The 27,564-nt window shown below is 36.2% G+C and overlaps 2 protein-coding genes across 2 annotated transcripts; both read left to right on the forward strand.

The window, feature by feature from the left end:
- The first annotated feature begins 12,100 nt into the window (after positions 1 to 12,100).
- On the forward strand, positions 12,101 to 14,246 carry LOC110868340 (29 kDa ribonucleoprotein B, chloroplastic). The gene is made up of 4 exons (XM_022117471.2): positions 12,101 to 12,506; positions 13,441 to 13,542; positions 13,623 to 13,961; positions 14,044 to 14,246. The coding sequence occupies exons 1-4, from the start codon at positions 12,171 to 12,173 to the stop codon at positions 14,104 to 14,106; spliced, it is 840 nt and encodes a 279-aa protein (XP_021973163.1). The 5' UTR covers positions 12,101 to 12,170; the 3' UTR covers positions 14,107 to 14,246.
- Positions 14,247 to 15,539: 1,293 nt separating this feature from the next.
- Positions 15,540 to 19,147, forward strand: LOC110867183 (protein CNGC15b-like). The gene is made up of 6 exons (XM_022116313.2): positions 15,540 to 16,290; positions 17,080 to 17,286; positions 17,378 to 17,670; positions 17,755 to 17,866; positions 17,970 to 18,206; positions 18,284 to 19,147. The coding sequence occupies exons 1-6, from the start codon at positions 15,808 to 15,810 to the stop codon at positions 18,947 to 18,949; spliced, it is 1,998 nt and encodes a 665-aa protein (XP_021972005.2). The 5' UTR covers positions 15,540 to 15,807; the 3' UTR covers positions 18,950 to 19,147.
- Positions 19,148 to 27,564: the final 8,417 nt, after the last annotated feature.

Raw genomic sequence — 27,564 nt, forward strand, 5'->3', positions numbered from 1 at the left:
CTCTTTAATAGTTTATAAATATAGTATTGATATATATAACTAAAATTATTATCAATAATATTAATAATAGGTTTAGCATCAAATACAAAGCTTCAAAAAATAAAAAGTCGTACAAAGGGTATCAAATAGACTCTGATTGACCTCATTCAACCGACATTAGAGCCTTCTTATCGAACTCTACGACATTAATTAATATGTACGAGTTGATGGGTTACATTTATATCAACTCATTTATGTCAATATGGTATGTAAGTGTCTTTGTCTTTGTTTTGCATTTACAGGAAATATCTATATTATATAGTTTAAATTGTTCAACCCGTGTAATACATGGGGAACTAACCTAGTTGTTATATAAAATGTTTGATTTTATGATATTTTTTAAAATAATAATATGGTATAAAAAAGTTATTTGCGTTTAGAGATATCGTGGAACCCAAACAAACAGTTACCCTTTTAACTTGTTTGTCAAAGATAACACATTAAGGATATTTATGTGGTACTCGATTCATCTTGGCCATTAATCGTTGATCAATAGTCTATAAATCTTATTACACTTTTTACACACAATACCGAGCCCAAACCCGTCTCTCTCTATATGCTTTAGATGTTATTTATCAACTAAAATATATTTCAAACGTCAAAAAGGTGGTGGTGCTTAACCCTCTGCAGACCTTAGAAGATCTTAGAAATGGCTGGGCCAAGTCTGTACAAAGAAAAGCTCGCACAGACGGTTTTTAATGAAACGTATTTGAAAAAACAAACAGTTTGCAGATGACAATGTTTGTGCGTGGTCTGCGCGACACAGACAGAAGAGGCTGCGCAGATCATTTTACAAAGACAAACACTACCTTAGTAACCAAATATTTAACATAACATTTTGACACTTTTAAAAATTTGTCTATATACAAATGATTATGTAACACTGAAAAGAAAATTAATAATGTCTCTCAAATTTGCATAGCAGTATGCCTATAAGAATATAAGATCCAATAGTGGAAGATACAACTTTAAAAGAACTTGTAAATCTCATATGCTTGAATAATATAAATTTAATCTTTTCCATGTAACATGTCAAATGCAATATAGCTAAATTGGTAATTGGGGTTAATCAAACTAATTAAACATGCAATGTTCAATGTACATTTAATGCAAAAAGGGTATAAATAAAAAAGAATATAATAATATATTTACAGATCCGAAAGATATTATTCTCATGCCAAGATTTTAACAGTGATAAATAACTAATTCACTGATAACATAAAACCATATTAAATATGCTATTAGCAGTTAAATATACCAGACTGTACCCAAGTTTTAGGATACACATGATCAAGTAAGTTTCAACAGCTTTTTATAGGATACTTTTTAAGGATATCTAGTGTTTGATCTTATTGTTTTGTGGTCTAATTGTATTGTATTGGTGATTGTCTCTCACAAATATGTTGTGAGTTTAAATATTTACAAGTACAAGTTGATTAGGTGGTTGTAGGAGTAAAATTTTGTTCAAAAAAATTAGAAGATGGTGTCCGAATTTCGGATACTTGTCTTTCAACATGCAATACGCGAGAAACTACCTTGATTGATCAAATACATTTAAAGAGTAACATGTATAAAATCCCTTATCCGTCACTACTCATTACATATACATCTAATTTAAAATAAGAATATTTGATTTTAATAATCCCAACTATTCGCTGTTGGCCGCCAACAATCCCAACTTAAAAATAATTACTGGCAGTCCCAACTATTAACATATTGGCCGCCAATGGACCATGACTAACAAAACCCTAACGCTTTTAGTCTTCGGTCGATAGAAAAACGTTTTTGACGGCTGGGACGAAAATGTTGAGTTTTTGGGCCAAAAAGTTGAGTTTTTCGGCCAAAAAGATGTTTTCCGGTGACCTTAATAATTGGAGCTTTATTAGAATAAGATTCCTAAAGGTCCGTAATAAGGTTACAAAGAGGTTTGAGACCAAAATGTTGAGTTTTCCAGCCAAAAACGTTTTTTCGACGACCGGAGACTAATGGCGTTAGAGTTCTGTTAGTCAGGGCCTATAATAGGCCAATATGTTAATAGTTGGGACTGCCAGTAGTTATTTTTAAGCTGGGAGTGTTGATGGCCAACGACGAATAGTCAGAATTATTAAAATCCGATATTCCTTTAAAATATCAATCTTGTTTGCTTAAACTATGTGCTAACTGTTAACTGCTAAGTAGACTGTTATAATAAGATTAAAATATATATAATTATGGATTAAATAATTTACTTATATTTTATATGAAATCTCTAGATTACACGTTTAATTGGTTTCTTAGATTGTGATATTTGGGTTACCGCAAACAAGTGTTTGGTTCACTGTATGTTGTCTGTAAAAACACATGTCTTCTGTAACGTAGCCGACACCAAACATTTGGTAGTTTCTTCCTTACTTCATGGAATTATGAAAAACCATGTGTATGCATGCATGAGATCAAACATTGGGAGTTATATTTACTCTTTTTTTTGGTAAATTTAGGTAAAACAATAGATATTTGTTTTTTTATATATTTTTATAAAAACATTAGGTTAAATACATTTATTGGCCTCTTAAATTAATGTGAAAATAGCGGATTAAATTTTGAAGGCTGGACTGTAATTCAACAAACAAGAGAAATTTTATTAGAAGACGCGTAACCGAAAATACATCCGGTTTAGTAAATTTGATACCGGTACCCGTAGCCGTACCCGTACCCAATACTGTTTGCTTATAATTTGATGATGTCACTATTGAGGTTACTGTTCAATTCATTGTAATACGAAATCCATTTCATGTAAATAAACATAAGAGTTGCACAATCAATTTTTGTTAGGGAGTATTCATCCTACTCTTAGACTAGGCTTTGTTAATTCGTCTTACTTAAGGAGTGAAATCACCCGATGCTTTCATTAAGTACTTCCTTAGCTTAGGAGACTATTTGTTTCAGCTCTTAGTGGACTTTTAACAGTTCAGAATTTTTATTGGTGCAACACTTAATAGTTCAGACTGTTTGTTTCGTGAGTAGATGTCTGAATGGTTCAGAACTTCAGATATTTGTCTCTGAGTAGTTAAGTATTATACCGAGTCTAAATGGTTAAGACCTCTTATCAGAATTGGTCAGACATTTGCCTCTATATCATTAATCATTATACTAGCTCTTAATGATTCAGACCTCTTACTAGTTTAACACTTACTCATTCAAAAGTCGTCAAACATCCCCTCTTAGTGTTGTCAGCATAGTAGCATAGTATGAGAGAGGAAAAAAAAGTGAATAATATGGACAGCAGCATTTTATGGAAACGTGACGGTTATTTTCTTTTATTTTATTTTTTTGCAACCAAAATAACATAAACTTAACATTCTTCTACATGGGCTGCGTAACCCAAAGCATATTGTGTTTGAAAGTGGGCTCACAACCCATTTTGTATCCTTTTCAGCTTTTTAACCCGTATCACACGATTATTCGTAATTCGTTACTCAACCACTCAAGCAAACTATAAAAAGTAACTAGATTTTTTCTTGTCACTCTTCACGGCGAGACTTTAATCGTTTTACTCACGCTACGCGGCGTGACTTTGATCATTAGCGCGGTTTAGCTCGTCTCAAAACATAAAAGTGAATACAAATACTGGTTTCGATAACAACGATACCAGCAACGAAGATGTTCGCTCATAATCAGTTTGGTTCATCATGACACCGCAACAATAACCACACTCGATATAGCCTATGATACCAGAGAAATACTCATGTTTGAATATAACTATGTTTTTAAAAAATTAATATCGTGGAAGGTCGATAGAAAACCTAAATTCGGACGCGCATTTCACTTTATAAAAAGTGAACAAACAAGAGCTATTCACCCGTGCAACACCGTGAGAGTTTGACCGTTTTTTCCCGTACTAAGGTGTTCAAAACACAAACTTAAAAAACTTATGTGGTCAAAATCAAAACATTACAAACTATTGTAACTAAGGTGTTCAAAACACAAACTTAAAACCTTATGTGGTGAAATCAAAACTTGAAAAACTTTACAATCATAAAAACTTAGGTGGCCAAAATCAAAACTTTACTAAGTATTGTAACTAAGGTGTTCAAAACACAAACTTAAGTGACCAACATAAAAGATTATAAACTTTCTTGTGTCAATTTTCAAAGACAACAAACTTTTGTATTTATTATTTTTAGATATATCCTATAAAAGACTTGATGTAATAGTTTGATCATTCAATATATGAGTTTTCTCATCGAGAATGTTGTATTCATTATTTTTTGTTTCCTATTAATGTCAAAAGATAATGAGAAGTAAACATATTTTATTTTCACATCACTAATAATGGTTTATGAAAAAAAAAGTTTATGCTTGTTCCCGAGTCTCGTTTAACAGGGGCAGTGGCGGATCCAGGGCCGGATTCCACTGGGTTCCTTTTGGTATTTTTCACTAATTTTCATTAATTTTTCTCAAATCATACAAGGTTTACAATAATTTTTTTTCATTTTCTTCGAATCGAATGGGTTCCTGGGAACCCATGGAACCATGCTAAATCCGCCCCTGAACAGGGGAAGAGAAGGGAAAAGAGATATATGCATCCTCCCAAATTGGAGAGATTAGGAGATAAAATTTTCCTTCCCGCAAAACCTATTTATGAGAATTCGATCAGAACACAATAAAGTATAAATATAGAACACCTATGTAAGTGTAAAGGTAGTCCTTAACTAGGGATGGCCTAACTGGTTTAGGCTCAACACATATGAATCAACAAAGGCTTTAGAATTATATCTCCTGTGCATATAGGTAGTGGTGCACAATTCGGGTTTTTTTGCATACCTGGTTCTGGATATGGAACCGGGTTCGGGTATGACCGGGTTCTTCAAATTTGGGTATTGACAATACCCGGGTCAGGTTCGGGTTTTATACAGAAAATGTATACCCTATATACCCGGTAACAGGTAGGGTCCGGGTCGGGTTTTCTAATACCCTATTTCCGGGTTCGGGTAGGATTCGGGTATGCCTCGGGTAGGGTTCGGGTATGCCTTGGGTATTGATCGAGTTTTTATATTCATTTTTTGCATAAAACAAAGAAATATAAAATGCAAAATCTTTTATTTCATAAAACATAGATTACATGACACCTAAATAACAAACATAGATCGTGTAATAAGATGTTTAAAATAGATAGCTTCGAATAACTTGTTCGTCTTTGTTTATTATTCGTCTCGAGGATAACACTTGCAGAAATGTTTTTTTAAAGTCGTTAAGGAGTCATGGTCGAAGAAATTACCGCAGCGAACGCATCGATTCATGTTTGGGTTGTAAGGCATTCTTAGATAGTTGAAATACTTCCAAATAGGTGAGCTTGTAAGTCATGGAGCTTTAAGTTGGTACATGCTTTGAAGCATTAAATACTTTGAGCGTACTAGATCTTGTAAGTCATCCCTAACCTTCTTAGGGATAATTCGTGAAGTGAAGACGGTGGGGTTTTTGTGGTTTAAGAGTAGATACAAAAAATCGATTGTCTCATGCGGTAATTGGTGTAAATTTGTAATTATGTAAGGTTTGTGTTGTGGCTGCCTTGGTTTGAGGTTTGGTGTTTCGTTTTAGGGATGAGCAAATCAGACCCGTTACTGATACCGAATCTACCAGACCGGGTACTTTTTCGGTACCGATTCAATACCGACTTTTGACATTTTCAGTACCGATTCGGTACCGGTCCGGTACGGTACCGGTATTTACCGGTTTTTACCCTCAAATACCGGTACCGAACCATACTGGTACCGAACCATACCAAACCGGGTATATTCGGTGCCCGTACCCACTTTTAAGGATTTTCGGTACCGGTTCTTTCAGTACCGGACGGTACCGAGCTCATCCCTATTTCGTTTTTATGTTCACTTTTCAAAAAAAATCCCTAAGCTTTTTAATATCACATATATTCGTTGCATGCGTTATGATTAAATGCTTGGTTCTCTAAGCGCTTCAAATATTTACAATAGTCATTGGGTGGTAGTTGTTGGAAAAACGTAAACCCTAATTAGGTTCTATCCTGTTTAGAAATCAAGGATTACCGAAATCGTGAACAAATGAGGCTACAATGTATAATGGTGGTGTTGAAAAAAAAAAACGAACATATGAGATCCATATTTTAGACAATTATGAATGAGATTGGTACCCAGAGCCGTCTCCGAAAATCTACGAAATTTGCGGGCCCTGAGCAAATAGAAGATACAAGCCCCTAAAATACAAACTTTTAAAAGAATATATACAAATGTTTAAAATATATGAAAATGAATTAAAAACTTATGAGAATCACCTACATGTCATGGCAAGCCTCTTTCAACAAAAATTTATTTAATTATTAAACAATAATTTAAGAATTAATCTAAATAATCATTTGTAAACTAAATGTAGGAATTATCTAAATGGAAAGATGTAAACTTGGAAAAACTAGACACTAATTCCTATTTACATTTAATATAACTTGATAAAATTAGGCAATTAATGCAATAAGAAAAACAAAACTCAACTAAATCAAAAGATAATGAGATTTGAGCCTTGAGCTGTCGCCCACCCCGACCTCTCTAGACCAACCCTGTCGGTACCGTACCAATATCATACAAGAAATATACCAAAACCAATATCATACAAGAAATATACCAAAATTTAAAGTTAGGGGTGTTCAAAACTATCCGTATCCGAAAATCCGATCCGAATTATCCGATATCAGAATCCGAAATATCCGAAAATTCGGATATCCGAAATTCAGATATCCGATTTTTCGGATTCAGATAGTGATTTTAAATTTTTTTTTTCGGATATCCGAATATCCGAAAATATCCAAAGTATCCAAAAATATCCGACAAACGGTCCGAGTTAGACCACTTAAAATCACACAATGCTTGGGGGGTGATTGGGAAGGTCGTAGCATACAAACTATTGACAAATGATCCGAGTTAGACCACTTAAAATCTCACAATGCTTGGGGGGGGGGGGGGATTGGGGAGGTCGTATCAATCAAATTTAACTGGGGTGCCGTCCCCTTTAACCAAAAGAAAAAATACATTTGTTCAGGGGCGAAGGTTTGTTGGTGCCCTGCACCCGCCTACCCCAATATTTCGGTTAGAAGTGTATATGTTCCGGTTTTTCGTCCGAAAATTATAAAAATTATATAGGATCGCCTCCCCTCAATTATTTTTTCCTAAATATTTATACAATATATAAATTAAAGTAAAGTTTGTTACCACTTTGTATATAAGTGATATGTAGTTTTGTAAATATATTTTAACTCTTATTTGTTTAACCCTAGGTTACCCACCACACAATAACCTTAATCACAAATTTTTATGTCTAAGAACGGGTCCTTTGAATGAATGAAATCTTTTAGTTTTATTTGGAACTATTATTATTTGACTTGACCTGAATCGATAGCCGACCCGACCCGAAACATAACGATAGGAAAAAAATTTGGGTCCTACCACTTTACGCCCCCTCGAAACTTTTGGTCAAGCTCCGCCACTGCATGTGTTTGTAGAATATAGACACACATTGATATACATACATTGATGAAAGAATTACTTAGGCAAAATATGTTAAATTCACTAATCATGTGTATTAATTAAGAGAATTAAGACACTTACCATGTTGAATGCAATCTAGTCACAGAGAAAAAGAATGAAGAAGAGAATCTCTAACACTTTGAACAATGAAGAAGAGAGTGTGTGTTGAAGTGAGGTTGAAGAAGATGTGATATGAATTTAATACATATTAATAATCCATGCATATTAACAAGAATTTGTCACCTTTACTTTATTAGACATTTCCTTCCATATTTGTTATAATTATAGAGTGTCCTTATACTCAATTAAACATTTCCTTCTATATTTGAAATTATAAGAGCTGTCTACTTCTAATTTATAGAAAACCATATTTTCTTAATTGTTAGTTTAAATTATATTTTTATTAATATATGTTAGAATATATTTTACTTATATTTATGCATGTTTTTCTTCACATTTTTCACATTCTACTCTTAAATACACTCTAATCACTCTCTATTAAGAATGGATTTATCATCATCAAGTGCATAATAGATAAACAAAAATTTAAATACACACACCCCGATTTATATAATAGCGAACACCGTATTCAAAATGCAAACCATATTTAAAATAGAAGTTACCAATATGAAATCATGTTCAACCATAAATGCAGTCTTCTAAGTAGGGATTCAAAACTGGATATCCGAAAATTCCGATATTCGAAATTCGAAATTTTCGGATACCAGATTTCACTATCCGAATCTGTATCCAAAATTTCAGATATCTGAAAATCGAATATCCGAAATTTCAGATATCCGATCGGATAGTGAATCGGATATCCGAATATCCGATTTTTATTTAACTTTTATTTTTTATTATTATTTTATATTCTAAACCGGATATTTCGGATATTTCGGATATTTTTCAGATATTTTCGGATATCCAAAAATTTTTAAAATCACTATCCGAACCTGAATCCGAAAATTCAGATATCCGAATTTCGGATATCCAAATTTTCTGATATTTCGGATTCGGATATCGGATAATTCTGATCGGATTTTCAGATACGGATAGTTTTGAACACTCCTACTTCTAAGCATGTAGTAACAGTCAAATAAACAAACATTTCCCCTAATTGACAGCCATATGGTCAGCTCAAACCGAGACACGGTACACTGTTGCATTAGATGGTTGTCTTGGTGACTGAAATATTAATGTACACTGCCCCATATTGTATCCAGAATAATATGAGATTATGAATAATAGATACTGTGACATCTTTTCTCTCTACACTTGTTTGCTTTTGAACGATAGTTCGCAAATGGGAATATTTTCTGACATTTGAGATCCGCACTCGTAAATGCTCAAAAGTAGCTTGATCTAAAGTTCAAAGGACACTTCCAATTTAACTCTGATCTTCTGATCTTCCTTCTATTCTTGCTGCCAAGTTTGATACTTATCAATATCCCTTGTGTATGATCATGCTAATCCTCGATCAACAATGGGCCTTCCTTGTGCCGAACATCACAATGTGATCACCAATATGAAACCATGTTCAACCACAAATGTAGTCTTCTAAGCATGTAGCATAAACTTCTCTATAACTTTTTGAAGCGACTATACGCTACTTTTTTGGGAAAGGGGGCGATACCCTAGGCAAACTTTATTAAAAAGGCTACGAAATAGAATCAAGGCAAAGACATCATACAAAAAATGATATAACAAAAATAAACTAAGAGGGCGTCGGGGGGGGGGGGGGAGGGGGTTGCACCATCATAATAAGTATCCACAAAATCATCATTGTCATTTGCATCATTTAGAGCCTCAAAGGCATTGGAAACAACTATTTTTTAGACTTCAACTTAACTTCGCCATAAGTAGGCTTAGCAACCGGGCCTTGGTTGATCATTGATGCGCCTTGTCTTATTGGCCCGAGAACTCCTACCTGAAACAACCTCCAAGGTTCAGATTGGGCTTTTTGAAGGCCCACAAAGACAAGCTTAGGCTTACGGTTTCTGTTCTTCTTTTTCTTAATCTCTAAACTCATGGTTGGGTTAATTAGGTTTTGGATCAATAGACGGCCCACTACCTTCGTGATACTGTTGGGCCGAAGAGGCCACATGTTATTAGGGCCATAACATGAACATCGTCCGGGTGACCAAATACACGACATTGGAGGGCATCACAGACCTTATCAGTTTTCTGTTAAAATTATCAATTATGTTATAACTAACATTTTGAAATGTTTTTTTTACATATTATTATCTAAAATTTTATTTGTACTTGAGTATTATTTGATTCTTAATATATATTATCGAGTTAACTGCCATTTTCGTCCCTCTGGTTTGGTTAAAAATGTCATTTCAGTCAAAAAAGATAACGCCTTGTGCCAGTTCTTCCTCAACGTTTTTAACGGCGCGTTATCTTTTTGGACTGAAGTGGCACATTTCAAAAATGTTGAGTACGGAACTGACACAAATTTTTTTGGACTGAAGTGACATTTTCCATCAAACCATAGAGATGAAAATACACAGTTATAATAATGGCATATGCGTCTCCATGTTGTCGTGTGGCAACTCTTATGGATTCCCAAAGTTTCTACTTGTTTTCTACGACAATAAAGATGGCTAAGGGGCTGTTTGACTAAGTTTTTCAAAAGAGCTTATTTGCTTATTTGTTAAATAAGTCATTAAGCTGTTTTGATAAGCTCCATTTTAAAGCTTTTCAAAAGAGATTCTTGACTTATTTGCTTTCCAGAAAAGCAAATAAGCTGTTTTGAAAAGCTGAGCCAAACAGCCCCTAAGACCAAGCTTACTGGGGCGTGTTCCCCCCGAAAACGCCGGAAAACGCGCGGTCCCCCACTACGCTAGGCGTTCTGGGGCGTTTTTTTTTGAAAAAAAATGAGTTTGGCGTTTTATTTAAAATGTTGTGCACCCATTTCACCATCCAATCAGATGGAAACACCTGGAAATTGTGCCGGAAGGAGATGATTGTGCCGGAAATGGCTGTGTGGTTAGACAGAAAATGTTGCCGGAAAACCTGCAACTTTGGTCCCTGTAGCCGTTTTATGATAAATGAAGAAGAAGATGGGGTTTAAAAGGTTTGGTTTTGACAACTTTGGTCCCTGTAGTTTAGATATGGTTTTAAAGATGGAGATAACTTTTGAATTCTTTTTTAAGAAATTATGTGAAATGAAATTAGAAAAAACGAAAACTAGTGTTTTTTTTTTAATTTAATCGGATTTTAATTTTTTTATTTCTAGTATTGTAATTTTTTTTTAAAATTTAAGAGTAAACTGCCATTTTGGTCCTTGTGGTTTGGTCACTTTTGCCACTTTAGTCCAAAACTCAAACTTTTTGCATCTGGGTCCCTGTGGTTTCAGTTTTATTGCCATTTTAGTCCAAAAATGAAATCAGATCATATTTGTCTCATAAAATCCTGCAATTTTGTCATTTTTCTCAGAGACAAATCAGGTCATATTTGTCTTATAAAATATGGTATTTATTTATAAAAAGAAATTATCATTTTGCCCTTGCGAAAAAATGACAAAATTTGCAGGATTTTATAAGACAAATATGAGATGATTTATTTTTGGACCAAAATGGCAATAAAACTGAAACCACAGGGACTCAGATGCAAAAAATTCGAGTTTTGGACTAAAGTGGCAAAAGTGACCAAACCCCAGGGACCAAAATGGCAGTTTACTCTAAATTTAATGAAGTATTTAAAGTTTAAAAAAATAAGAGTAAACTGCCATTTGGTCCCTGTGGTTTGGTCATTTTTGCCACTTTAATCCAAAACTCAAACTTTTTGCATCTGGGTCCCTGTGGTTTTAGTTTTATTGCCATTTTGGTCCAAAAATGAAATCAGATCATATTTGTCTTATAAAATCCTGCTATTTTGTCATTTTCCGCATGGGCAAAATGATAATTTCTCTTTTATAAATAAATACCATATTTTATAAGATAAATATGACCTGATTTACCCTTGAGGAAAATACCAAAATTGCAGGATTTTATAAGACAAATATGATCTGATTTCATTTTTGGACCAAAATGGCAATAAAACTGAAACCATAGGGATCCATATGCAAAAAGTTTGAGTTTTGGACTAAAGTGGCAAAACTGACCAAACCACAGGGACCAAAATGACAGTTTACTCAAAAAATAATAATTTGGAAATGATTGCATGGGCGTTATTGGAATAATGCCCCACTACACCACTTTATGCTATAATGCCTCATCCTGACTGGGATGACACGTGTCGAATAATGCCCCATGATGGGGGCATTATAACAATTTACCAAGTACACATGGTCGAAGACTAAATTTTAATGGTTGCGTTGATCCTAGACATCGTTCTCGGTAGTTACGTATAAACCTTTCCTTGCTTTATCACTAAACAAGTAAACATACCCTAAACTAAGTAGAAAATGAGTGAAATATACATGAATATCTGTACTGATAGTGCTCTTTCGATATCAATTGATATTTCGATAAGATAAGATTCCAAAGAGGTCAGGTCAACCCGACCCATCAACAACCCAACCACTATAAAACCCACCACCTTCCTATCAAAACACCCTTATCCCACCCACTTACAACCTTACCCATAACAACAATGTCTTCTTCATCTACATTTTCCCTTCATCTTCTCTCTGCTGCAACTTCCTTGTCTTCCATCTCCAAAACCCCTTCCCTCTGCATCTTCCCGTCCACCATTAACAATCTTCCTAAGCTTTGCTCCATACCCACTTCAACTAACCTCTTTAAACCCTCCCGATTGGTCCCACATCTATCCGTTGCGGCATCTTTCGAGTTGTACGAGGATGAAGAACACCAGCAGCCTAGTTATTCACCTGACCTTAAACTTTACGTGGGTAACTTGCCTTGGAATGTTGATAGTGCGGCTCTTGCTCAGTTGTTTCAACGAGCTGGGAATGTTGAGATGGTTGAGGTAGTACACTTTATTGTTTTGGTTTAAACTGGTTTTTGATTCATACATTTGTATACTTTATTGGTTTATGTTGTTTGGTTTGCTAGTTGAATTGAATGCATTTATGGTTAATGTATGTAACATCTTGTCGCTTAAACGTGGAGTTCTCCTCTCATCGACTGTATAATAGATTAATGTATGTAATGTTATCTGTTTTGCCCACTAGAAGCTTACATATTTGTTTTTGGTTGCCCAAGTGGAGACTTCCCGGTAGGTCACCCATTCTGGTACTACTCTCACTTGAGCACGCTTACATGTAGAGTTATTCTCTCATCCACAGCTATTGCATCCAAATCGTATTGGTGGTATTTGAGGCGGGGCATGTCTTATGAACCCAACATCTCTTGTTCACGACTGATGTGGGATTTGCCTAGGTGTTACACTAACACCTAGGCAAAGGTCAGTCGTGGACAAGAGACGTTGGGTTAATAGGACATGCTCACACCTCAAATATCACCAATGCGTTTTGGATGCAATAGCTGTGGATGAGAGAATAACTCAACATGTAAGCGTGCTTAAGTGAGAGTAGTACTAGAATGGGTGACCTACTGGGAAGTCTCCACTTAGGCAACCAAAAAAAAAAAAATATGTAAGCTTCTCGTCGGCAAAACATATAATATTGGTGGTATGAGATGCCGGATGTTACAAAATCAGTTTAATTTGTGAGTTTTCTTGCTGAATGTTATTGGTAAATTAATTAGTTATTGACCCTTTCAACATCTTTACTCTGTTTGTGATTTGCCTTTGCATAATCAATTGATAAATCATAATATCTAATTTGTGGAAATAACAGTTAATCTGCAATGACAAGTGAAGTAGAATCACTGACCCAATTGAGAAAAATCTTAATTTATCGTTTTATCTTGTTGATTTTATAATCTTGTGAATATTGCAGGTTGTTTATGACAAAGGCAGTGGAAGAAGCAGGGGTTTCGGCTTTGTAACCATGTCGACCGTCGAAGAAGTTGAGGCGGCTACACGACAGTTCAATGGTTATGTAAGTAAACAAGACCCAAAATCACTTTTTCATTAATCGTGACACCATATAAGTTAACGTCAAAATGATTGGAATTGCAGGAACTTGACGGGAGGCAATTGAGGGTGAACTCCGGGCCACCACCAAGCAAAGGAGACTCTTTCTCTAGAGGGCAAAGAGACGGTGGTCGTGGCGGCTACAACAACAGTGGTGGAGGTGGTGGAGGGAGAAGTTATGACAGCACAAATAAGGTTTATGTTGGAAACCTTGCATGGAGTGTGGACAATCTGGCTCTTGAAACCTTGTTTCAAGAGCAAGGAAATGTTATGGAAGCTCGGGTGGTTTATGACAGGGATAGCGGTCGGTCAAAGGGTTTTGGTTTCGTGACGTATGGTTCGATGGATGAGGTTAATAAAGCTATTGATTCAATGGATGGCCTTGTAAGTATTGTTTTATATAACTTTCATGTATGTTTCTTTCATGTTTTTGTTTTTTTGAATCTTGTTATTATATGTTGTGCAGAATGTTGATGGTAGAAGTATCAGAGTTAGTCTTGCTGAAGCTCGGCAACAACCTCAATTTTGAACAATCTTTGGCTAGATTTCTCGGCTCTAAGCTAGGGTAGATGTTGCAACGATTTTGATTTTGTTTTGTTTGAATTGATGCAGAGCGAAATACAGAATGCTTTCGAGGAAAATATGATATAATATCTAATGATTAAACTACTAACGAGTAAACTTGCAAATTACTCAAATCAAACGTGCGTTACAAGTTACAAGAAAAGAAAGTAACATAAACTTGCAAGGGCTCTATAGTCTAGATGATGGAATATGGATCTAACGGTTGGGACAAATCGCATATGGTATTTTTCATATCATCTAGCCCGTTAAAGCGTTTTTGTATATTGCTTATGGCAGGGGTGACACTTTTCAACGTGACACAAAAATAATCAGGTTCTTGGTTGTCGGATCTAAAATGTTGACCTGCTTAGCCCACATAATTAAAAAAGGCTACATCAATCTAACCCGTTAATGACCCGATCTCTTTTATTACAACCCACCGATTAACATAATTACAATGTGATTACTACCCACCAAAAAGTCAACCCTACGTATAACATGTCTAGATAAATAAGTTAAAGGGCCGTGTTTGGGTTACCTAATTATAAGCGTGCCCGAGTTAAGAGTTTTTTTACACAAATAAACATATGGGTCTTATTCGGGCTGTGAACAGTTCACCCCACCTTTCCGAGCCCGAGTTAAGAGTTTTTTTACACAAATAAACATATGGGTCTTATTCGGGCTGTGAACAGTTCACCCCACCTTTCCGACATGATTGACACGCTTATTTATGGCCGCCGTAACCCAAGTTATGGCCTTTTTTAAGTTGGGCTCTTTTGTAGCCCGTTTTACCGCCTTCCATCCTGTTTAAGTATAAGTCTGATAGCTCTTGGATCAACTTTGTATTAGAAATTTCGCAATTGTATATTTGAGACAGTCACTTGTCCACATCATCAATCAATACTTGTTTAACCATGTAAACAACAAAGAACAGAATTTCAAGCAATATGCTTTTATTTGTATCTTGTTGTCTATGATTGGCTTTGTTTGTAGCTTTCAACAATTCATAATATAAAACTATTCATAATAGTTATTATCTATATATTAATTCATAACATTGGGAGGAATAGTGATTTTTTTGTCTTTTTATGGTTTCGTCTTTTATGTGTGTGTTTTTTAATAAAACTTTGATTTTTTATAATTTTGTCACAAAAATTTATTTTTTTTGTTACTTTTGTTTTACGTTTTTTTCGGATTTGGTCGAAGTTCGGTTGGTACTTAGCACTGTGTTTGGTGGTCACATTTGGTCCCTTTCGTTTTTTGACCCCCTCGACTTCTAATACGTGTCGGTATAAATTCTATTTTATACCGTGTCATGTGAGTCACTTGGTACTAGAAACTCATGTTTTTATTTTATTTTTTTCCTGGTTTTAGTCGTCATTTGGTTACTACTTAACATGGTTCGCCGATAGCATGGTTTTCACGCCCCTCACCGCAATGTGGGGGAGCTAAGACTAGTTAACATAAAACTACAAAAGCAAAAGAATGTATTTATAAATTCATAAACAAGCTACAAAAGACAAGCCTATGAATCTCATGTTAATATTGGCCAGTATCCTTCAAAATGATCAACAATATTCCTTGTCTTGGTGCATAAATATCAGGCCTTCAATTCAATTTTCTAACTTATTTATAACTTGTGTAATTACAAATTTGTTCATGTAAAATGGATACAGATTCACCAACAATATACAGATTTGAGATCGAACAACCTCCTTCGCCGAAGAAAAACAGGCGTGCTTTAAGTCAAACTCTTACCAGAGTGTTCTCCGAGGACTACAAGAAGATCGAAGGGAGTATATTCGATCCTCGAGGAGAGCGTGTGAAGCAATGGAACAGGTACTTCTTGGTGGCTGCACTTATTTCCATCGCCATTGATCCTCTTTTCTATTACTTGCCTGAAGTAAATGTGGAAGAGATGTGCATGGATGAAGATACTTCCTTGAAGATAACTCTTACTGTCATTCGGTCGATTGTTGACATGTTCTACGCGTATCATATCTACGTGCGGTTCAGGACTGCGTACGATGCACCTTCGATGCGTTTGCTTGGAAGAGGCGAGCTAGTTTTAGACCCGTTTAAGATCTCTCAGAGGTATCTCAAGAGAGACTTTACTCTTGATTTGCTTGCAGCTCTTCCTATTCCACAGGTTAGATTTTTTATATAAATTTGTATTGACGCAGAGCGGAAGCAGAAATAAAAAAAAAATAATACTCTCGACGAAAAACCATAAATTTCTAAATTTGACAGGATAAACACATAAATTATTTAAATCAAAGATCACATGTTTTTACCAGTGTTGTAAGAATCGCTAGGTGCTAGTCGGTCGGTGGGGTAGAGACTAGCGATTACTCGGGATTAATAGGGTTTAACCGTTTTAACCCCTCATTGGCTGATTTTTTAAAGTAGACAACATTAATCACCGAGATTAACAAGGTTTGGCCAGAATTTGTACAGAACCGCCGATTTTTGGCCGATTAGGATTGCCTAGGGCTGTGGTTGACCGTCTAGTGATTAATTGGTCGATTAGAGGAAAATTACTTGGTGAACCTCCGACTAGCGATTAAAGACGACTAGTCAGATGCTAGTCGGGATTTTTACAATGAAAAGGAAATAATATAGAATTGCTAAAATTGTGAAAAACACATTATCGCCAAAATCAGGGACCCAGATTTTGGATATGGGTCCAACTGTTTGCCACATGATTCAGCCCGTCGAGATGTTTCCGTCCATTACTTATGGGGACCGTAACTCCAGACGTAGCCCAAATTATGCCTTTTTTAAGTTGGGCCCTTTCCTAGCCCGTTTGTCTTTGGATCGGCTACTTATCATATATGAACTAAAGAAATTAAGGATTTAAGAGTGTGAAACAAGATGATATTGATTTTTCACATGTTTATCGATCTATCTTGTTGGATAACATAACATAACATTTCAGGTAATGACATGGCTCCCATTTTTCGACAATTCGGAAATGATGAGCACGAAAATCAGCGTACTATACTTCATCATAATCCAGTTCTTCCTGAGGCTTTATCTTGTATTTAAACTTACATCTCATATAACACAAGAAGCCGGTGTGGTGGCTGAATCGACATTATCAGGGTCTGTTTATAACATACTCCTCTTTCTATTGGCAGCTCATGTATGTTCTTGTCTTGCTCTTCTTCTTTGCATTTCTTAATGTCGTATTTCACCCGTTAACCAAGTTACAAACATCTATTGTCATTTTGAAGGTTTTTGGATCCTGCTATTACCTTCTAGCTATTGTGAGGCAAGGAATGTGTTGGAAAGAGGTATGCAATCTTGAAGAACCAGCCTGCGGTGAGCGGTATTTCAACTGTCGTTTCCTTGATGAAGCTGGCCGAGCCTCGTGGTATCAATCAAGCAATATCACTAATATGTGTGGACCCGAAACAGATTTTTTCGAATACGGGCTGGTTTCTGATGCTGTAGACTTTACAGTTGCATCTTTGGAGTTTTTCACTAAATACTCTTATTGTCTTTGGTGGGGACTCAGAGCTTTAAGGTAACAAGCAATGTTTTTATCTTTGCTTCAAAACCGCGATCTTAACTCACTTAACAATATGTTTAACGTAACGTTTTGGATCAGCTCGAGAGCTGAGGAAGTTCAAGCAAGTACATTTTTTGCCGAAACACATTTCTGCATAGTCATTTCGCTTACGGGACTGTTGCTTCTTGCTATGATTATTGGCACCATGGAGGTGAGTTTTTACCGTTTAGTGTTTTAGTTATCACCGCACTGTAAACCAAATGCATGATTAAGTACTGCTTATTGATTGATCGGTTTAACATGGAAATTAACAGACATACATTGAATCAAGAACCGAGAGACTAGAAGAGTATAGGATCCAACAGATGGATACCGAAGAATATATGAGCCATAGGCAACTGCCGCATGAAATGAAGGAGCGCGTACGCAAACACAATCTTTACAGATGGATTAAACATAGGAATGTTGAAGAAGAAGCTATTATGGAGTCCCTTCCTTTGGATGTTAGAAGAGATATTAAGCATCACATATGCATCGAACTAGTTAGACGAGTGAGTTCGCTAATAATATTATTATATACTGCTAGAGTATCAATAAAGATGTTACATATAATGCAAAACTTGAATAGGTTCCACTGTTCGAACAAATGGATGAGCGCACGGTGGATGCAATATGCGACCGATTAAGACCTGTTATCTGCATATCCGGAACTTGTTTATTACGCGAAGGAGACCCGACCAACGATATGTTTTTCATCATGCATGGTCAGCTAGACTCCTACACTACAGGTGGAGGCCGAACGGGTTTTTGGAACCAATGCCAGATTGGGCCGGGGGACTTCTGTGGCGAGGAGCTGCTGACATGGGCGCTGGACCCACGTTCAACCGACATCCTACCATTGTCTACGCGGACAGTCACATCAGTTGCTGATGTGGAAGCATTCGCTCTTTCTGCTGAGGACTTGACGTTCGTCGCCACACAGTTTCGCAAGCTGCACAACAAGAAGCTGAGGCATACGTTTCGGGTTCACTCACACCAGTGGAGGACTTGGGCTGCTTGTTATATACAAGCTGCTTGGAAACGGTATAAAAGGCGCAAGTTGGTTAGTATGCTTAAGGCTAAAGAGAATTATAACAAAGTGAATCTTAGTGAGCAAAGCCGGAACAAAGCAAGGATTAGGGAGACTGGACTATCTTTGCATACAAAGACTGATAGAAGAGGTGAGATATTTGAATCCGATGAGATTATTCGTACCCCGGTCCCAAAGCCAAAGGATCCTGACTATTTTGATTGAGAGTTTGTGAATCGGGTCGTGTTCTTCGTTGAAATAATGTGTGTACATCACCTTTGTTTTTGTTAAAATGGTCATATAAGATGTAACAAAATCAGTTTGGGCCAAAAACCCTATTACCATTCAGTTGAATAGTTGAAATCGGTATGTAACCCAGTTTCAACCCAAACCAGTTTGGGCCAAAAACCCTGTTACCATTCAGTTGTTTTGTTGCATCTTGTATGTATCATTAAGGTGAGGCCCATGAAGCTACTAGACACAAATGGGCCTCCACATATAGTTGAAACTTGAAACTAGAGTTTGGTGGGCCTTTTCAGTTAGGCTGACACCATTTAAACTCCCTGGCCCAGTGGTCCCTGTTTGTTGTTACAGCTAAACACCTGGTCAGTTAGTCCTACATGTGAGCCCAACACATTAATGAACAGTATGTCTATGATATGAAAGCTGGGCCATACAGACAGATCCAGTTCATAAGATGAACTCCTGCTTGAACTGAGCCACTGAGGTCCAGCTAGTAGGGGACAAGATCATTGACACTACTGTCACAACACAAGAAACCAAGTGACTTGTTAATAAATAATGTTGTTAGACCATGTGTAGTGGTAGAACCTTATAATGCCCCCACCATGGGGCATTATACGACACGTGGCGTCCTAGTCAGCAAGGGGGCATTATAGCAAAAGTGGTGTAGTGGGTATAATGCCCCATAATGCCCATTCAATCATAAAAAAAAAAAAAAAAAAAGGAAATCAAATGTCAGCCCCACTTGGTCCCTTTCTATTGGTCTAGCCCATGTACATGTCAGCCCATGCAAGAGTTTTGGGCGTTTTCTTCAAAACGCCGGCACCTTTTATTTTTCAAAAATTTTGCCTTATAACGCCCCATGTAATGGGGGGTGGGGCGTTATAGGGCGTTTTCGGGCAAAAAAATTTACAAAAAACGCCCCATTACGCATGGTCTTAGGCGTGATCAACCAGAAAGACCATAACGGGTGCATGGACCATGTCTTACATTAAAAAATGGGAATTCTTAATTAGGTAATCATTGCTCCTATACAAGTTGGATAAACATGGTTTCATATTTTTTTAACCGCGGTGTAAGTCAGATATGAGTGGAAACATGGTTCCATGTCTTAGTGTCTTATACTGGGATGAACATGTTATGACGCGTTCACACTCGTCCAATGAAAATCGTAACTTTCGACTTTGCACATGTTTTAAAAAAATGTGTGACGTGTTAGTAAGTTGTCTTTAATAATGACAGTATTGTATGCTGCGACAATATCAGTGTTGTTATATGTTTCAACCAACCCGGTTCAATATCAACGTACTAACATCTTCACCAAAGCGTTACACCCTGTAATGTCCAACGACTTCCATTTTAACTTGGAACGCGCATAATAATGTATGTAACGGTGTAATTAGTGTTAGCCTATTAGACGAGTTAGGCCTGGGGTGGTGTTTAGTGTTCCTTAAGTCATATGTATGATGTGTATGTTTTCCTTATGAAAATACATAAATATAATACAAACAGAGATAGAATAAAATAATATTCTTGGCACATGAAATATATATTATTGAATGGAAAAAAAAATATCAAACTCACTTTTATAATAAAGTTATAAATTTGGCATGTGTTTCAAAGGTTCCAATCTATGGTTTAAATTAACATATTATATAAACTAGTAGATTAATAAATTAAAATCACTAAAATCGAGAAAAACATGTAATTTGAAATCGAAGTTCCATATGAAGAAATAAGGCAAACCGCATATGTCTACCTGTTCAAGTGTATGACATGTTGAGACATTTTCGACCATTACTTCCATCACTTATGAACGGGTAACTCCTGAATTAGCGAACTTGATGCCCATATTAATTTGGCTCACTTTCTAGCTCACTTGTCTCTATCAGCGCCACGTCACAAACTTTTAAAAAAAAGGAAAGTAGATGATTTCAGCTTAAAACTTTGCGAAAAAGGAAGCGTCGAAAATTTGATGAGATACATGAAACTGAGTGGTGAGTATGATAGAGTTCCGCATCGATAAAATTTATGCAAACAATTTAAATCATGGTAAAGACAGTATTTGTGACCTCAATGATTTCAATCGTACGTATGCCTTTGTTGTTATCTTTGACTTGAAGCTAAAGAGTGACATTATTATAGTATTGCTAGCTAGCAACTAAACCAAACTTATGTTATGCCATGCATGTCAGACAGAATTTAGTAATTGAGACTTAATCATTGTGCTTTCACTCACTTTACTTTTAGTCTGTTAAAGTAAAGGGTTAAAGGTTTGAATTAATATTATGCTCATCTTTTTTCACTTGACAGACTCTTCAATCTTCTCATTGAGGTATGTACTTTTGCCTTCTTATTGGTTAAAAAAAGGTCTTACACCTTTTTCTTTTCCAAATGAACCTTGGGATTGATTAGTGCATGTTAGTATGTTATGTTAAGTTACTCTCAGCATTTTCAAAAGATTTGCACACATTTCTAGGTTTTTGGTCACTATAATTGATGAGGAACTGACCAAAGGAGTTAGCAAAATTTTACATTAACCAGCTCGATAGTGGATAATACGACAGAAAAGACTTAACTAGTAACCATTAATTGGGCATAACTTGGGTTATGAATGGAGTTACGGGGCCCATGACTAGTGAAAAAAATGTCTTGACCCAACTGCCAGAAGTGAATTCATTGACTAAATGCTCCAATTTCATCAATAAGATTTGTCAATTTTTGTTACTTTCCTTTTTAGTCTAAAACACGTAAATCAATGTTTAACAGAATTTGTACATCTATCTATGGTGTTACTTTCACTAAACCTGTCAAATTTAGAAACTCTCAGGTAGCGTTCGTTTCATGGAATGGAATGGAATGGAATTAGGAAGTTTTTCTTTGTAAAATTGATCTTGGTTGGGGGAGGGAGGAATTTGAAATCCCATGAATTTCTTTAATCAATGAAATTTGTGACTATTTCAACATTCCTTAGAAATCCTTCACTCTAATGAAGGAATGGAATGGAATGTTAAAATAGTCACAAATTTCATTGATTAAAGAAATTCATGGGATTTCAAATTCCTCCCTCCCCCAACCAAGATCAATTTTACAAAGAAAAACTTCCTAATTCCATTCCATTCCATTCCATGAAACGAACGCTACTTCAGTGTTTTATTTCTTTCGCTAATTATATTGCTTTTGATCACTAAGTTGAGTGTATGATCATGAAGACTATAATGCTATTATGGTAATGCTAAAGGGGTATGAACATGAAATAAGAGTAAGTACAAAATGAAAGACTCTAAAAAGATATGAGGTGCTCTTGTGCCAGAAAATAAAAGGCGCGTCCACGTGTTGTAACGCGACTAGACACAAAAAAGATTGCCCTCGAATTGAAACGATTCACGAATTGGGTGTGTACTTGTTTCTCCTATCCTTTGATTGTAGAAAGTTAGTGGTTTCTTGACAGGCTTTCCATGGAGAGTAGCCAAAATTGAACATGCTCATATACTTGTTCCTTTTTCACTCAATTATTATCTATTCCACTATGTTTTCTTTCTACTAACCTCAACCCACATAGTGTTGTTTTATGTCTTACACTGAATCTTCTTGCATGTATATAACTTGAACAAAATTTGGCTGTATTTTCTGAAAGTTAATATATATAAATTAGGGTGGTATACTTATAAAAGTAATTGGATAGGCATGATGCCATTTTTTAATTTTTAATTTATGCCTCTCATCCTAAAATATAAAACGTTATGTTAAATTTTGTATGTAGCCTCTTAAGATTATATGTTTCTGTCATAAGAACAAAAGGTACATAATGAACGTTGTTTTTATATTTTACATTTAAGAGTTATAATTAAATCAAGCTCTTTAAAATGTTTCACCTTTAATTTTTTCTGGATTCGACAATTGATGAATAATCAATCATGATATGATTTTCTATTTCTTCGAATTGTATTTCATATATACTATAAAGAATTTGAGACACTTTATGTTTAAAGCAACTGTTGGTCCTCCATTTGGTCTAGTTCTTTTGTGAGGCAACATAGACATCTCATGTTGTTTAAAAGGCAGGATTGATCTTATCAACTTTAAATGGTTCACAAAATTATTGAGGTTCTTTGTTTGGTGTTCAAGTTTATGAATTTACACCGTGAATTGAGCTTGAGTGTTTTTATACATAATGTGATTTTAATACAACGAAAAATGATATGCCAAGTGAAATCGTCAATCTAAACTATATCAAAATCGATCAACTTTAACAATTGGAATTATAAACTCAAAAGTTAATCAATTGTAAATCTAGATTCATTCATTCATTCATCACCAATTATTTATATAGTTATAATTTGCAATATTGCTATGCTTCAGACTATTGTATTTTATACTTTGTGTGTAATTTGTGCTTTTGGGTGTTAGTACTTTGTGGTTATTTCGTATTTTATTTTTTGTTAGGCACATGGGCCTCTTTTCTTTGTGCCACCGATGTTGGTTTGAGGTTTTTAAACCCTAACCCACCGTCACTTTTTTCTCTTATCTATCTCTTTCTTTTCGTTCTCCTCCGGGTACCGCTCTTATCTCTGATGATCAAAGGTAGGTGGCTGTGGTCGTTTGATTTGGTGGGTTTCCAATTAGTGGTTGTGGTTGTTTGATTTGGTAGTTTTCGGGCTAACATCGTTTGCTTTGGATAGTTTGATTTGTTTTTTCTTTGCCCTGTTGGTTTGTGTTTTGACTTTAGATGTTGTCATCGTCTGTTTTAGGTTTAGAAAGGCCGATGAAGCGGACTCTTGGTTGTTTGAGTTGTTGGGTTTTTGACTAATGTCTATTGATTTAGATGTTTGTTGATATGCTATTTTCATTTGTTGGTTTGAATTTAGCCTTTAGATGTTGTGATTGTCAGTGTTGGGTTTTAAAAAGGTTGATGAAGGTGACATGTTTGTTGTGCTTTTGTTTGGGCAATGGTTTCGACTTGCTATACACTCGATGACAATGAACAGAAGTTCATCCGAGATGTTATTATGTTTGGTTATGGGAAACGATGCAATGTCTATAATTGTTTCGGCTTGTTGTACGTTTGATAACGATGATTGCAAGTTCATCTGAGAGGTTTCGTTGTTCCTCTTGGTCCTTTGCGAAAGCCTATGTTCTATGATGATAGTTTGTGGTTGATTGGGATGTTGAATATTATGTTTATGTGGCATTTGTTAAACAACTGTTAGTTGGTTATTTTTTGCTTTTAAAATCACGATGCATTGGATGCATTGATGAGCTTTGTCAATTGTGCATGAGTTAGGCATTGGTGATCAATTCTTGGCGTGGGAAAGGAAGTTTAGAGACTGTGGACTGTTTGTTGGAAAACTTAGAAATGTATGAGTTGTGATGCGTTGTTGAGCCATGTTCGGTGTTCGCGGCTTAGGCGATAATGATTAATTCTTTGTGTGGCAGTTGTGCTTGAAACGAGCAATCACATAAGGTGCAACCAAGAGTCTGAGCCTACGCAAGGCAAATGAGATCTTTTGTCTTTCGGATATTTATGTTTATACAATATTAATCTGTAACGATGTTGAGTTTCATGTTGTTGTACTTCGTGCTTTGTTGGTATTTTGCACTTTTGGGTGTTCTACTTTATGGTTATTTGGTATTTTATTTGTTGTTGGCCTTTGTCACTGGTTCATAACTTAGGCCTCTTTTTTCTTTATGTGTGCCACCGGTGTTTGTTCGGGGTTGTCCTATGGCTTTCAAAAGTTGATGAAGATGAGCTTGGTATCATCTCAGATGTTAATGTGTTTATTTGATGGTTTTTATTATCGCTATGTGGATTTGACATGTTAAGTAATCATTTTTTGGTTATTCTTTGCAAGTTGTAATTAGATTGGTTTATGTTGGCAATGATGATATGTTGTTCTTGGCATTGCAACTTAGATAACTAGAAATAGGCAACCAGTTGCAACCATTATTTTGAGCCTCTTAATACTCTATGTGTTCAAAATGCAAATTAACACTATATAAATCATGAATGGTAATGATAAATTGTAACACCCCGTGTTTCGAAAGTTAAAGTCAAAGTCAAGATTGAAGTCAAAGGAAGAAAAGATTGCTAATTGCGATCTGTCACTCCTTGCTCAACTCCTGTTTTGACTTCTTTAACTTGTAGATAATCTATTTATTTTATCGCATTAGTTGTATTATGTGGAGTACATGTTAATAATCGAGGTTTAATCGATATTTATCGCATGTTTTATCGCTTTATCGCTTATCACATCGCAATCGCATTCGCAACCCGAATTATGCGTTCTGGATATTGTTTTACGTGTGTGTGCTACTTACGTGTTACTTGTGTATGTTTATTTATGTTTATGTGTTGTGGTGATTAATCAATTGCAACTCTACCGCAATCGAATCGCAAACGCTAAACGCCAGTTATTTCGGATGATTGTATGTTAGATATAGTGAGCGATGCTTAGGTTAATTGTTGTTTAATACTATCGTATCGCAAACTCACTCGAAACGCATCGTAAAACCCAACGCACGAAACGAAACATCGAAACTCAAAACGTCGGAGCCACTCGATCGAGTGACCACTCGATCGGATGGCCAACCGATCGAATTGCCATCCGATCGGAACCCGATCGGAGTGTCACCCGATCGGTGACCCACTCGACCTTATGCACTTTCTTTTTGGGAAACCCTATAAATACCCTCCTGTCACATCACAAATGATGTGACAGCTCTCTACTCGACTAGCCGCACTCAAGCTCTCATTTCTCTCGATTTCTCGTGATTCTTGTAAGTTTCCAACCTAAATCTTGTACTTCTATGATCTACACGCACTTCTTCAACATTTTCTCTTTTGAATCTCAACTTTTAACCGTGAAATCAATGGATTTGAGGTGTTCTAGGATGATGTCATCATGGAGTTCTTATGAGCTTCAAGTATTGGCCTCATTCCACCAAGAACAACTCAGATCCGAAGGATTTCCACATGAATTAGCAACGATTTCGCATAGATCTACACAGATTCATGGTTAAAAGGATTGAAAGATGGTTTTCTACTTTCTTTCAACTCTTTACACTCAATGCACTCAATACCGATAGATACGAAGCTAGTTCTGACCTTCTACTCTTTCTTAGCGATGTGTTAGTTCAAGATCTGAATTCTATCTAAGAGATAACCGATTTCGGGTTAAGCATGAACCGTCGTCTCGAACAGTTGACTGATCAGACTAGGGTGATTCCTGTTCGATCGGATCACTTGAGTCTTGATGGGGTTTCTGTTGTTTAGCACGTTGTCACACCGTCTCGATCAAAACTACAAAACTTTCAAAACAATCAAGGGTCAAAGACGATCAGGTTGTTGGGACGGATTGCCGTCCGATCGGATTGCCATCCGATCAGACAACCATCCGATCGACTTGCACTTGGTTCCACACTTAAACTTTTTGTTTCAACTTATCAAAGATGTGAACGTGGAACGGATTGCCGTCCGATCGCATTGCCATCCGATCGAACGACCATCCTACCATGTGACGTTTGGGACTTCAACACTTAAACAATTTTCAACATGTTCAATGCATATGCAGTTCTAACAGATTGCCACCCGATCGGTAGACCATCCGATCGAGTGACAACACTGCTGTGAACTTGTTCTCTGAAAAATACCTCGCCGAACGGATCGTCACCCGATCGAACTGCCGTTTGATCGATCGACCTTAAGGGTAGAGATATACTTCTCTGTTTTCAAAAATGCTACAACGAAAACTTCAAAAGGCAAACCATCATACACAAACACATCATTACCAAACGAGATGTTAATCCAATCGAATGGCCATCCGATTGGATGACCATCCAAACGGATTGACATCCGATCGACTGGCCATCCGATCGGATTGCCATCCGATCGGATTACCATCCGACACTTGTTAATTTTGCACCGTTTTACGCGCCGCTTATCGTTTATGCAATCGTTAACTATTCAGGCTAATCTCTTCCAGCGCTCCCTTCAGTCCAAGAGAGTGTTTACTTGTTAAACACAATTTGTGAGTATACTCGATCCCTTTTTGCTTTACGCACTTTTGGGTGTTACATACGTTATCTATATTCAAATCACAATCGACACACAATGCAACACTATTTATACGCTGACCGTTATTGCATGCTACATGTTATTCGATGAATGCTTGTATGTTATGTTAACACAGTGATTGTTGCCTGACACCTTAGCAACGATAGTACTATAGTTTGGACTCAGCACCTGTCATGGACAGGGGTTATTAAGGGCTTTACTTCACGTGTTCCAGTGGGGATATGTGTTGTGCATTCTACAACTCGCAGTCACGTCTGTGCATATTTCTTTGTCGATAACCTACTAGCCTTCACTTTATACATGTTACATGCTGGTTATGCGTAAACGATTTCGAACTCTATTATATCTATTAAACTTGTATGCTCACCTTTACACTATGTGTATTGACCTTTATTTTAACGTATATGACAGGTGTTTAGGATGCTATCTGCTAGGATGCTTGCTATGTGGAATCGAGTTAGGAAGAGTCTAGAAACAAATAAACAATTTCAAGAAATCTGAGTTGTCGGAATGGATAATTTGT

This window comes from Helianthus annuus, chromosome 7 (assembly GCF_002127325.2).
Source record: "Helianthus annuus cultivar XRQ/B chromosome 7, HanXRQr2.0-SUNRISE, whole genome shotgun sequence".
NCBI classification, from domain to species: Eukaryota; Viridiplantae; Streptophyta; class Magnoliopsida; order Asterales; family Asteraceae; genus Helianthus; species Helianthus annuus.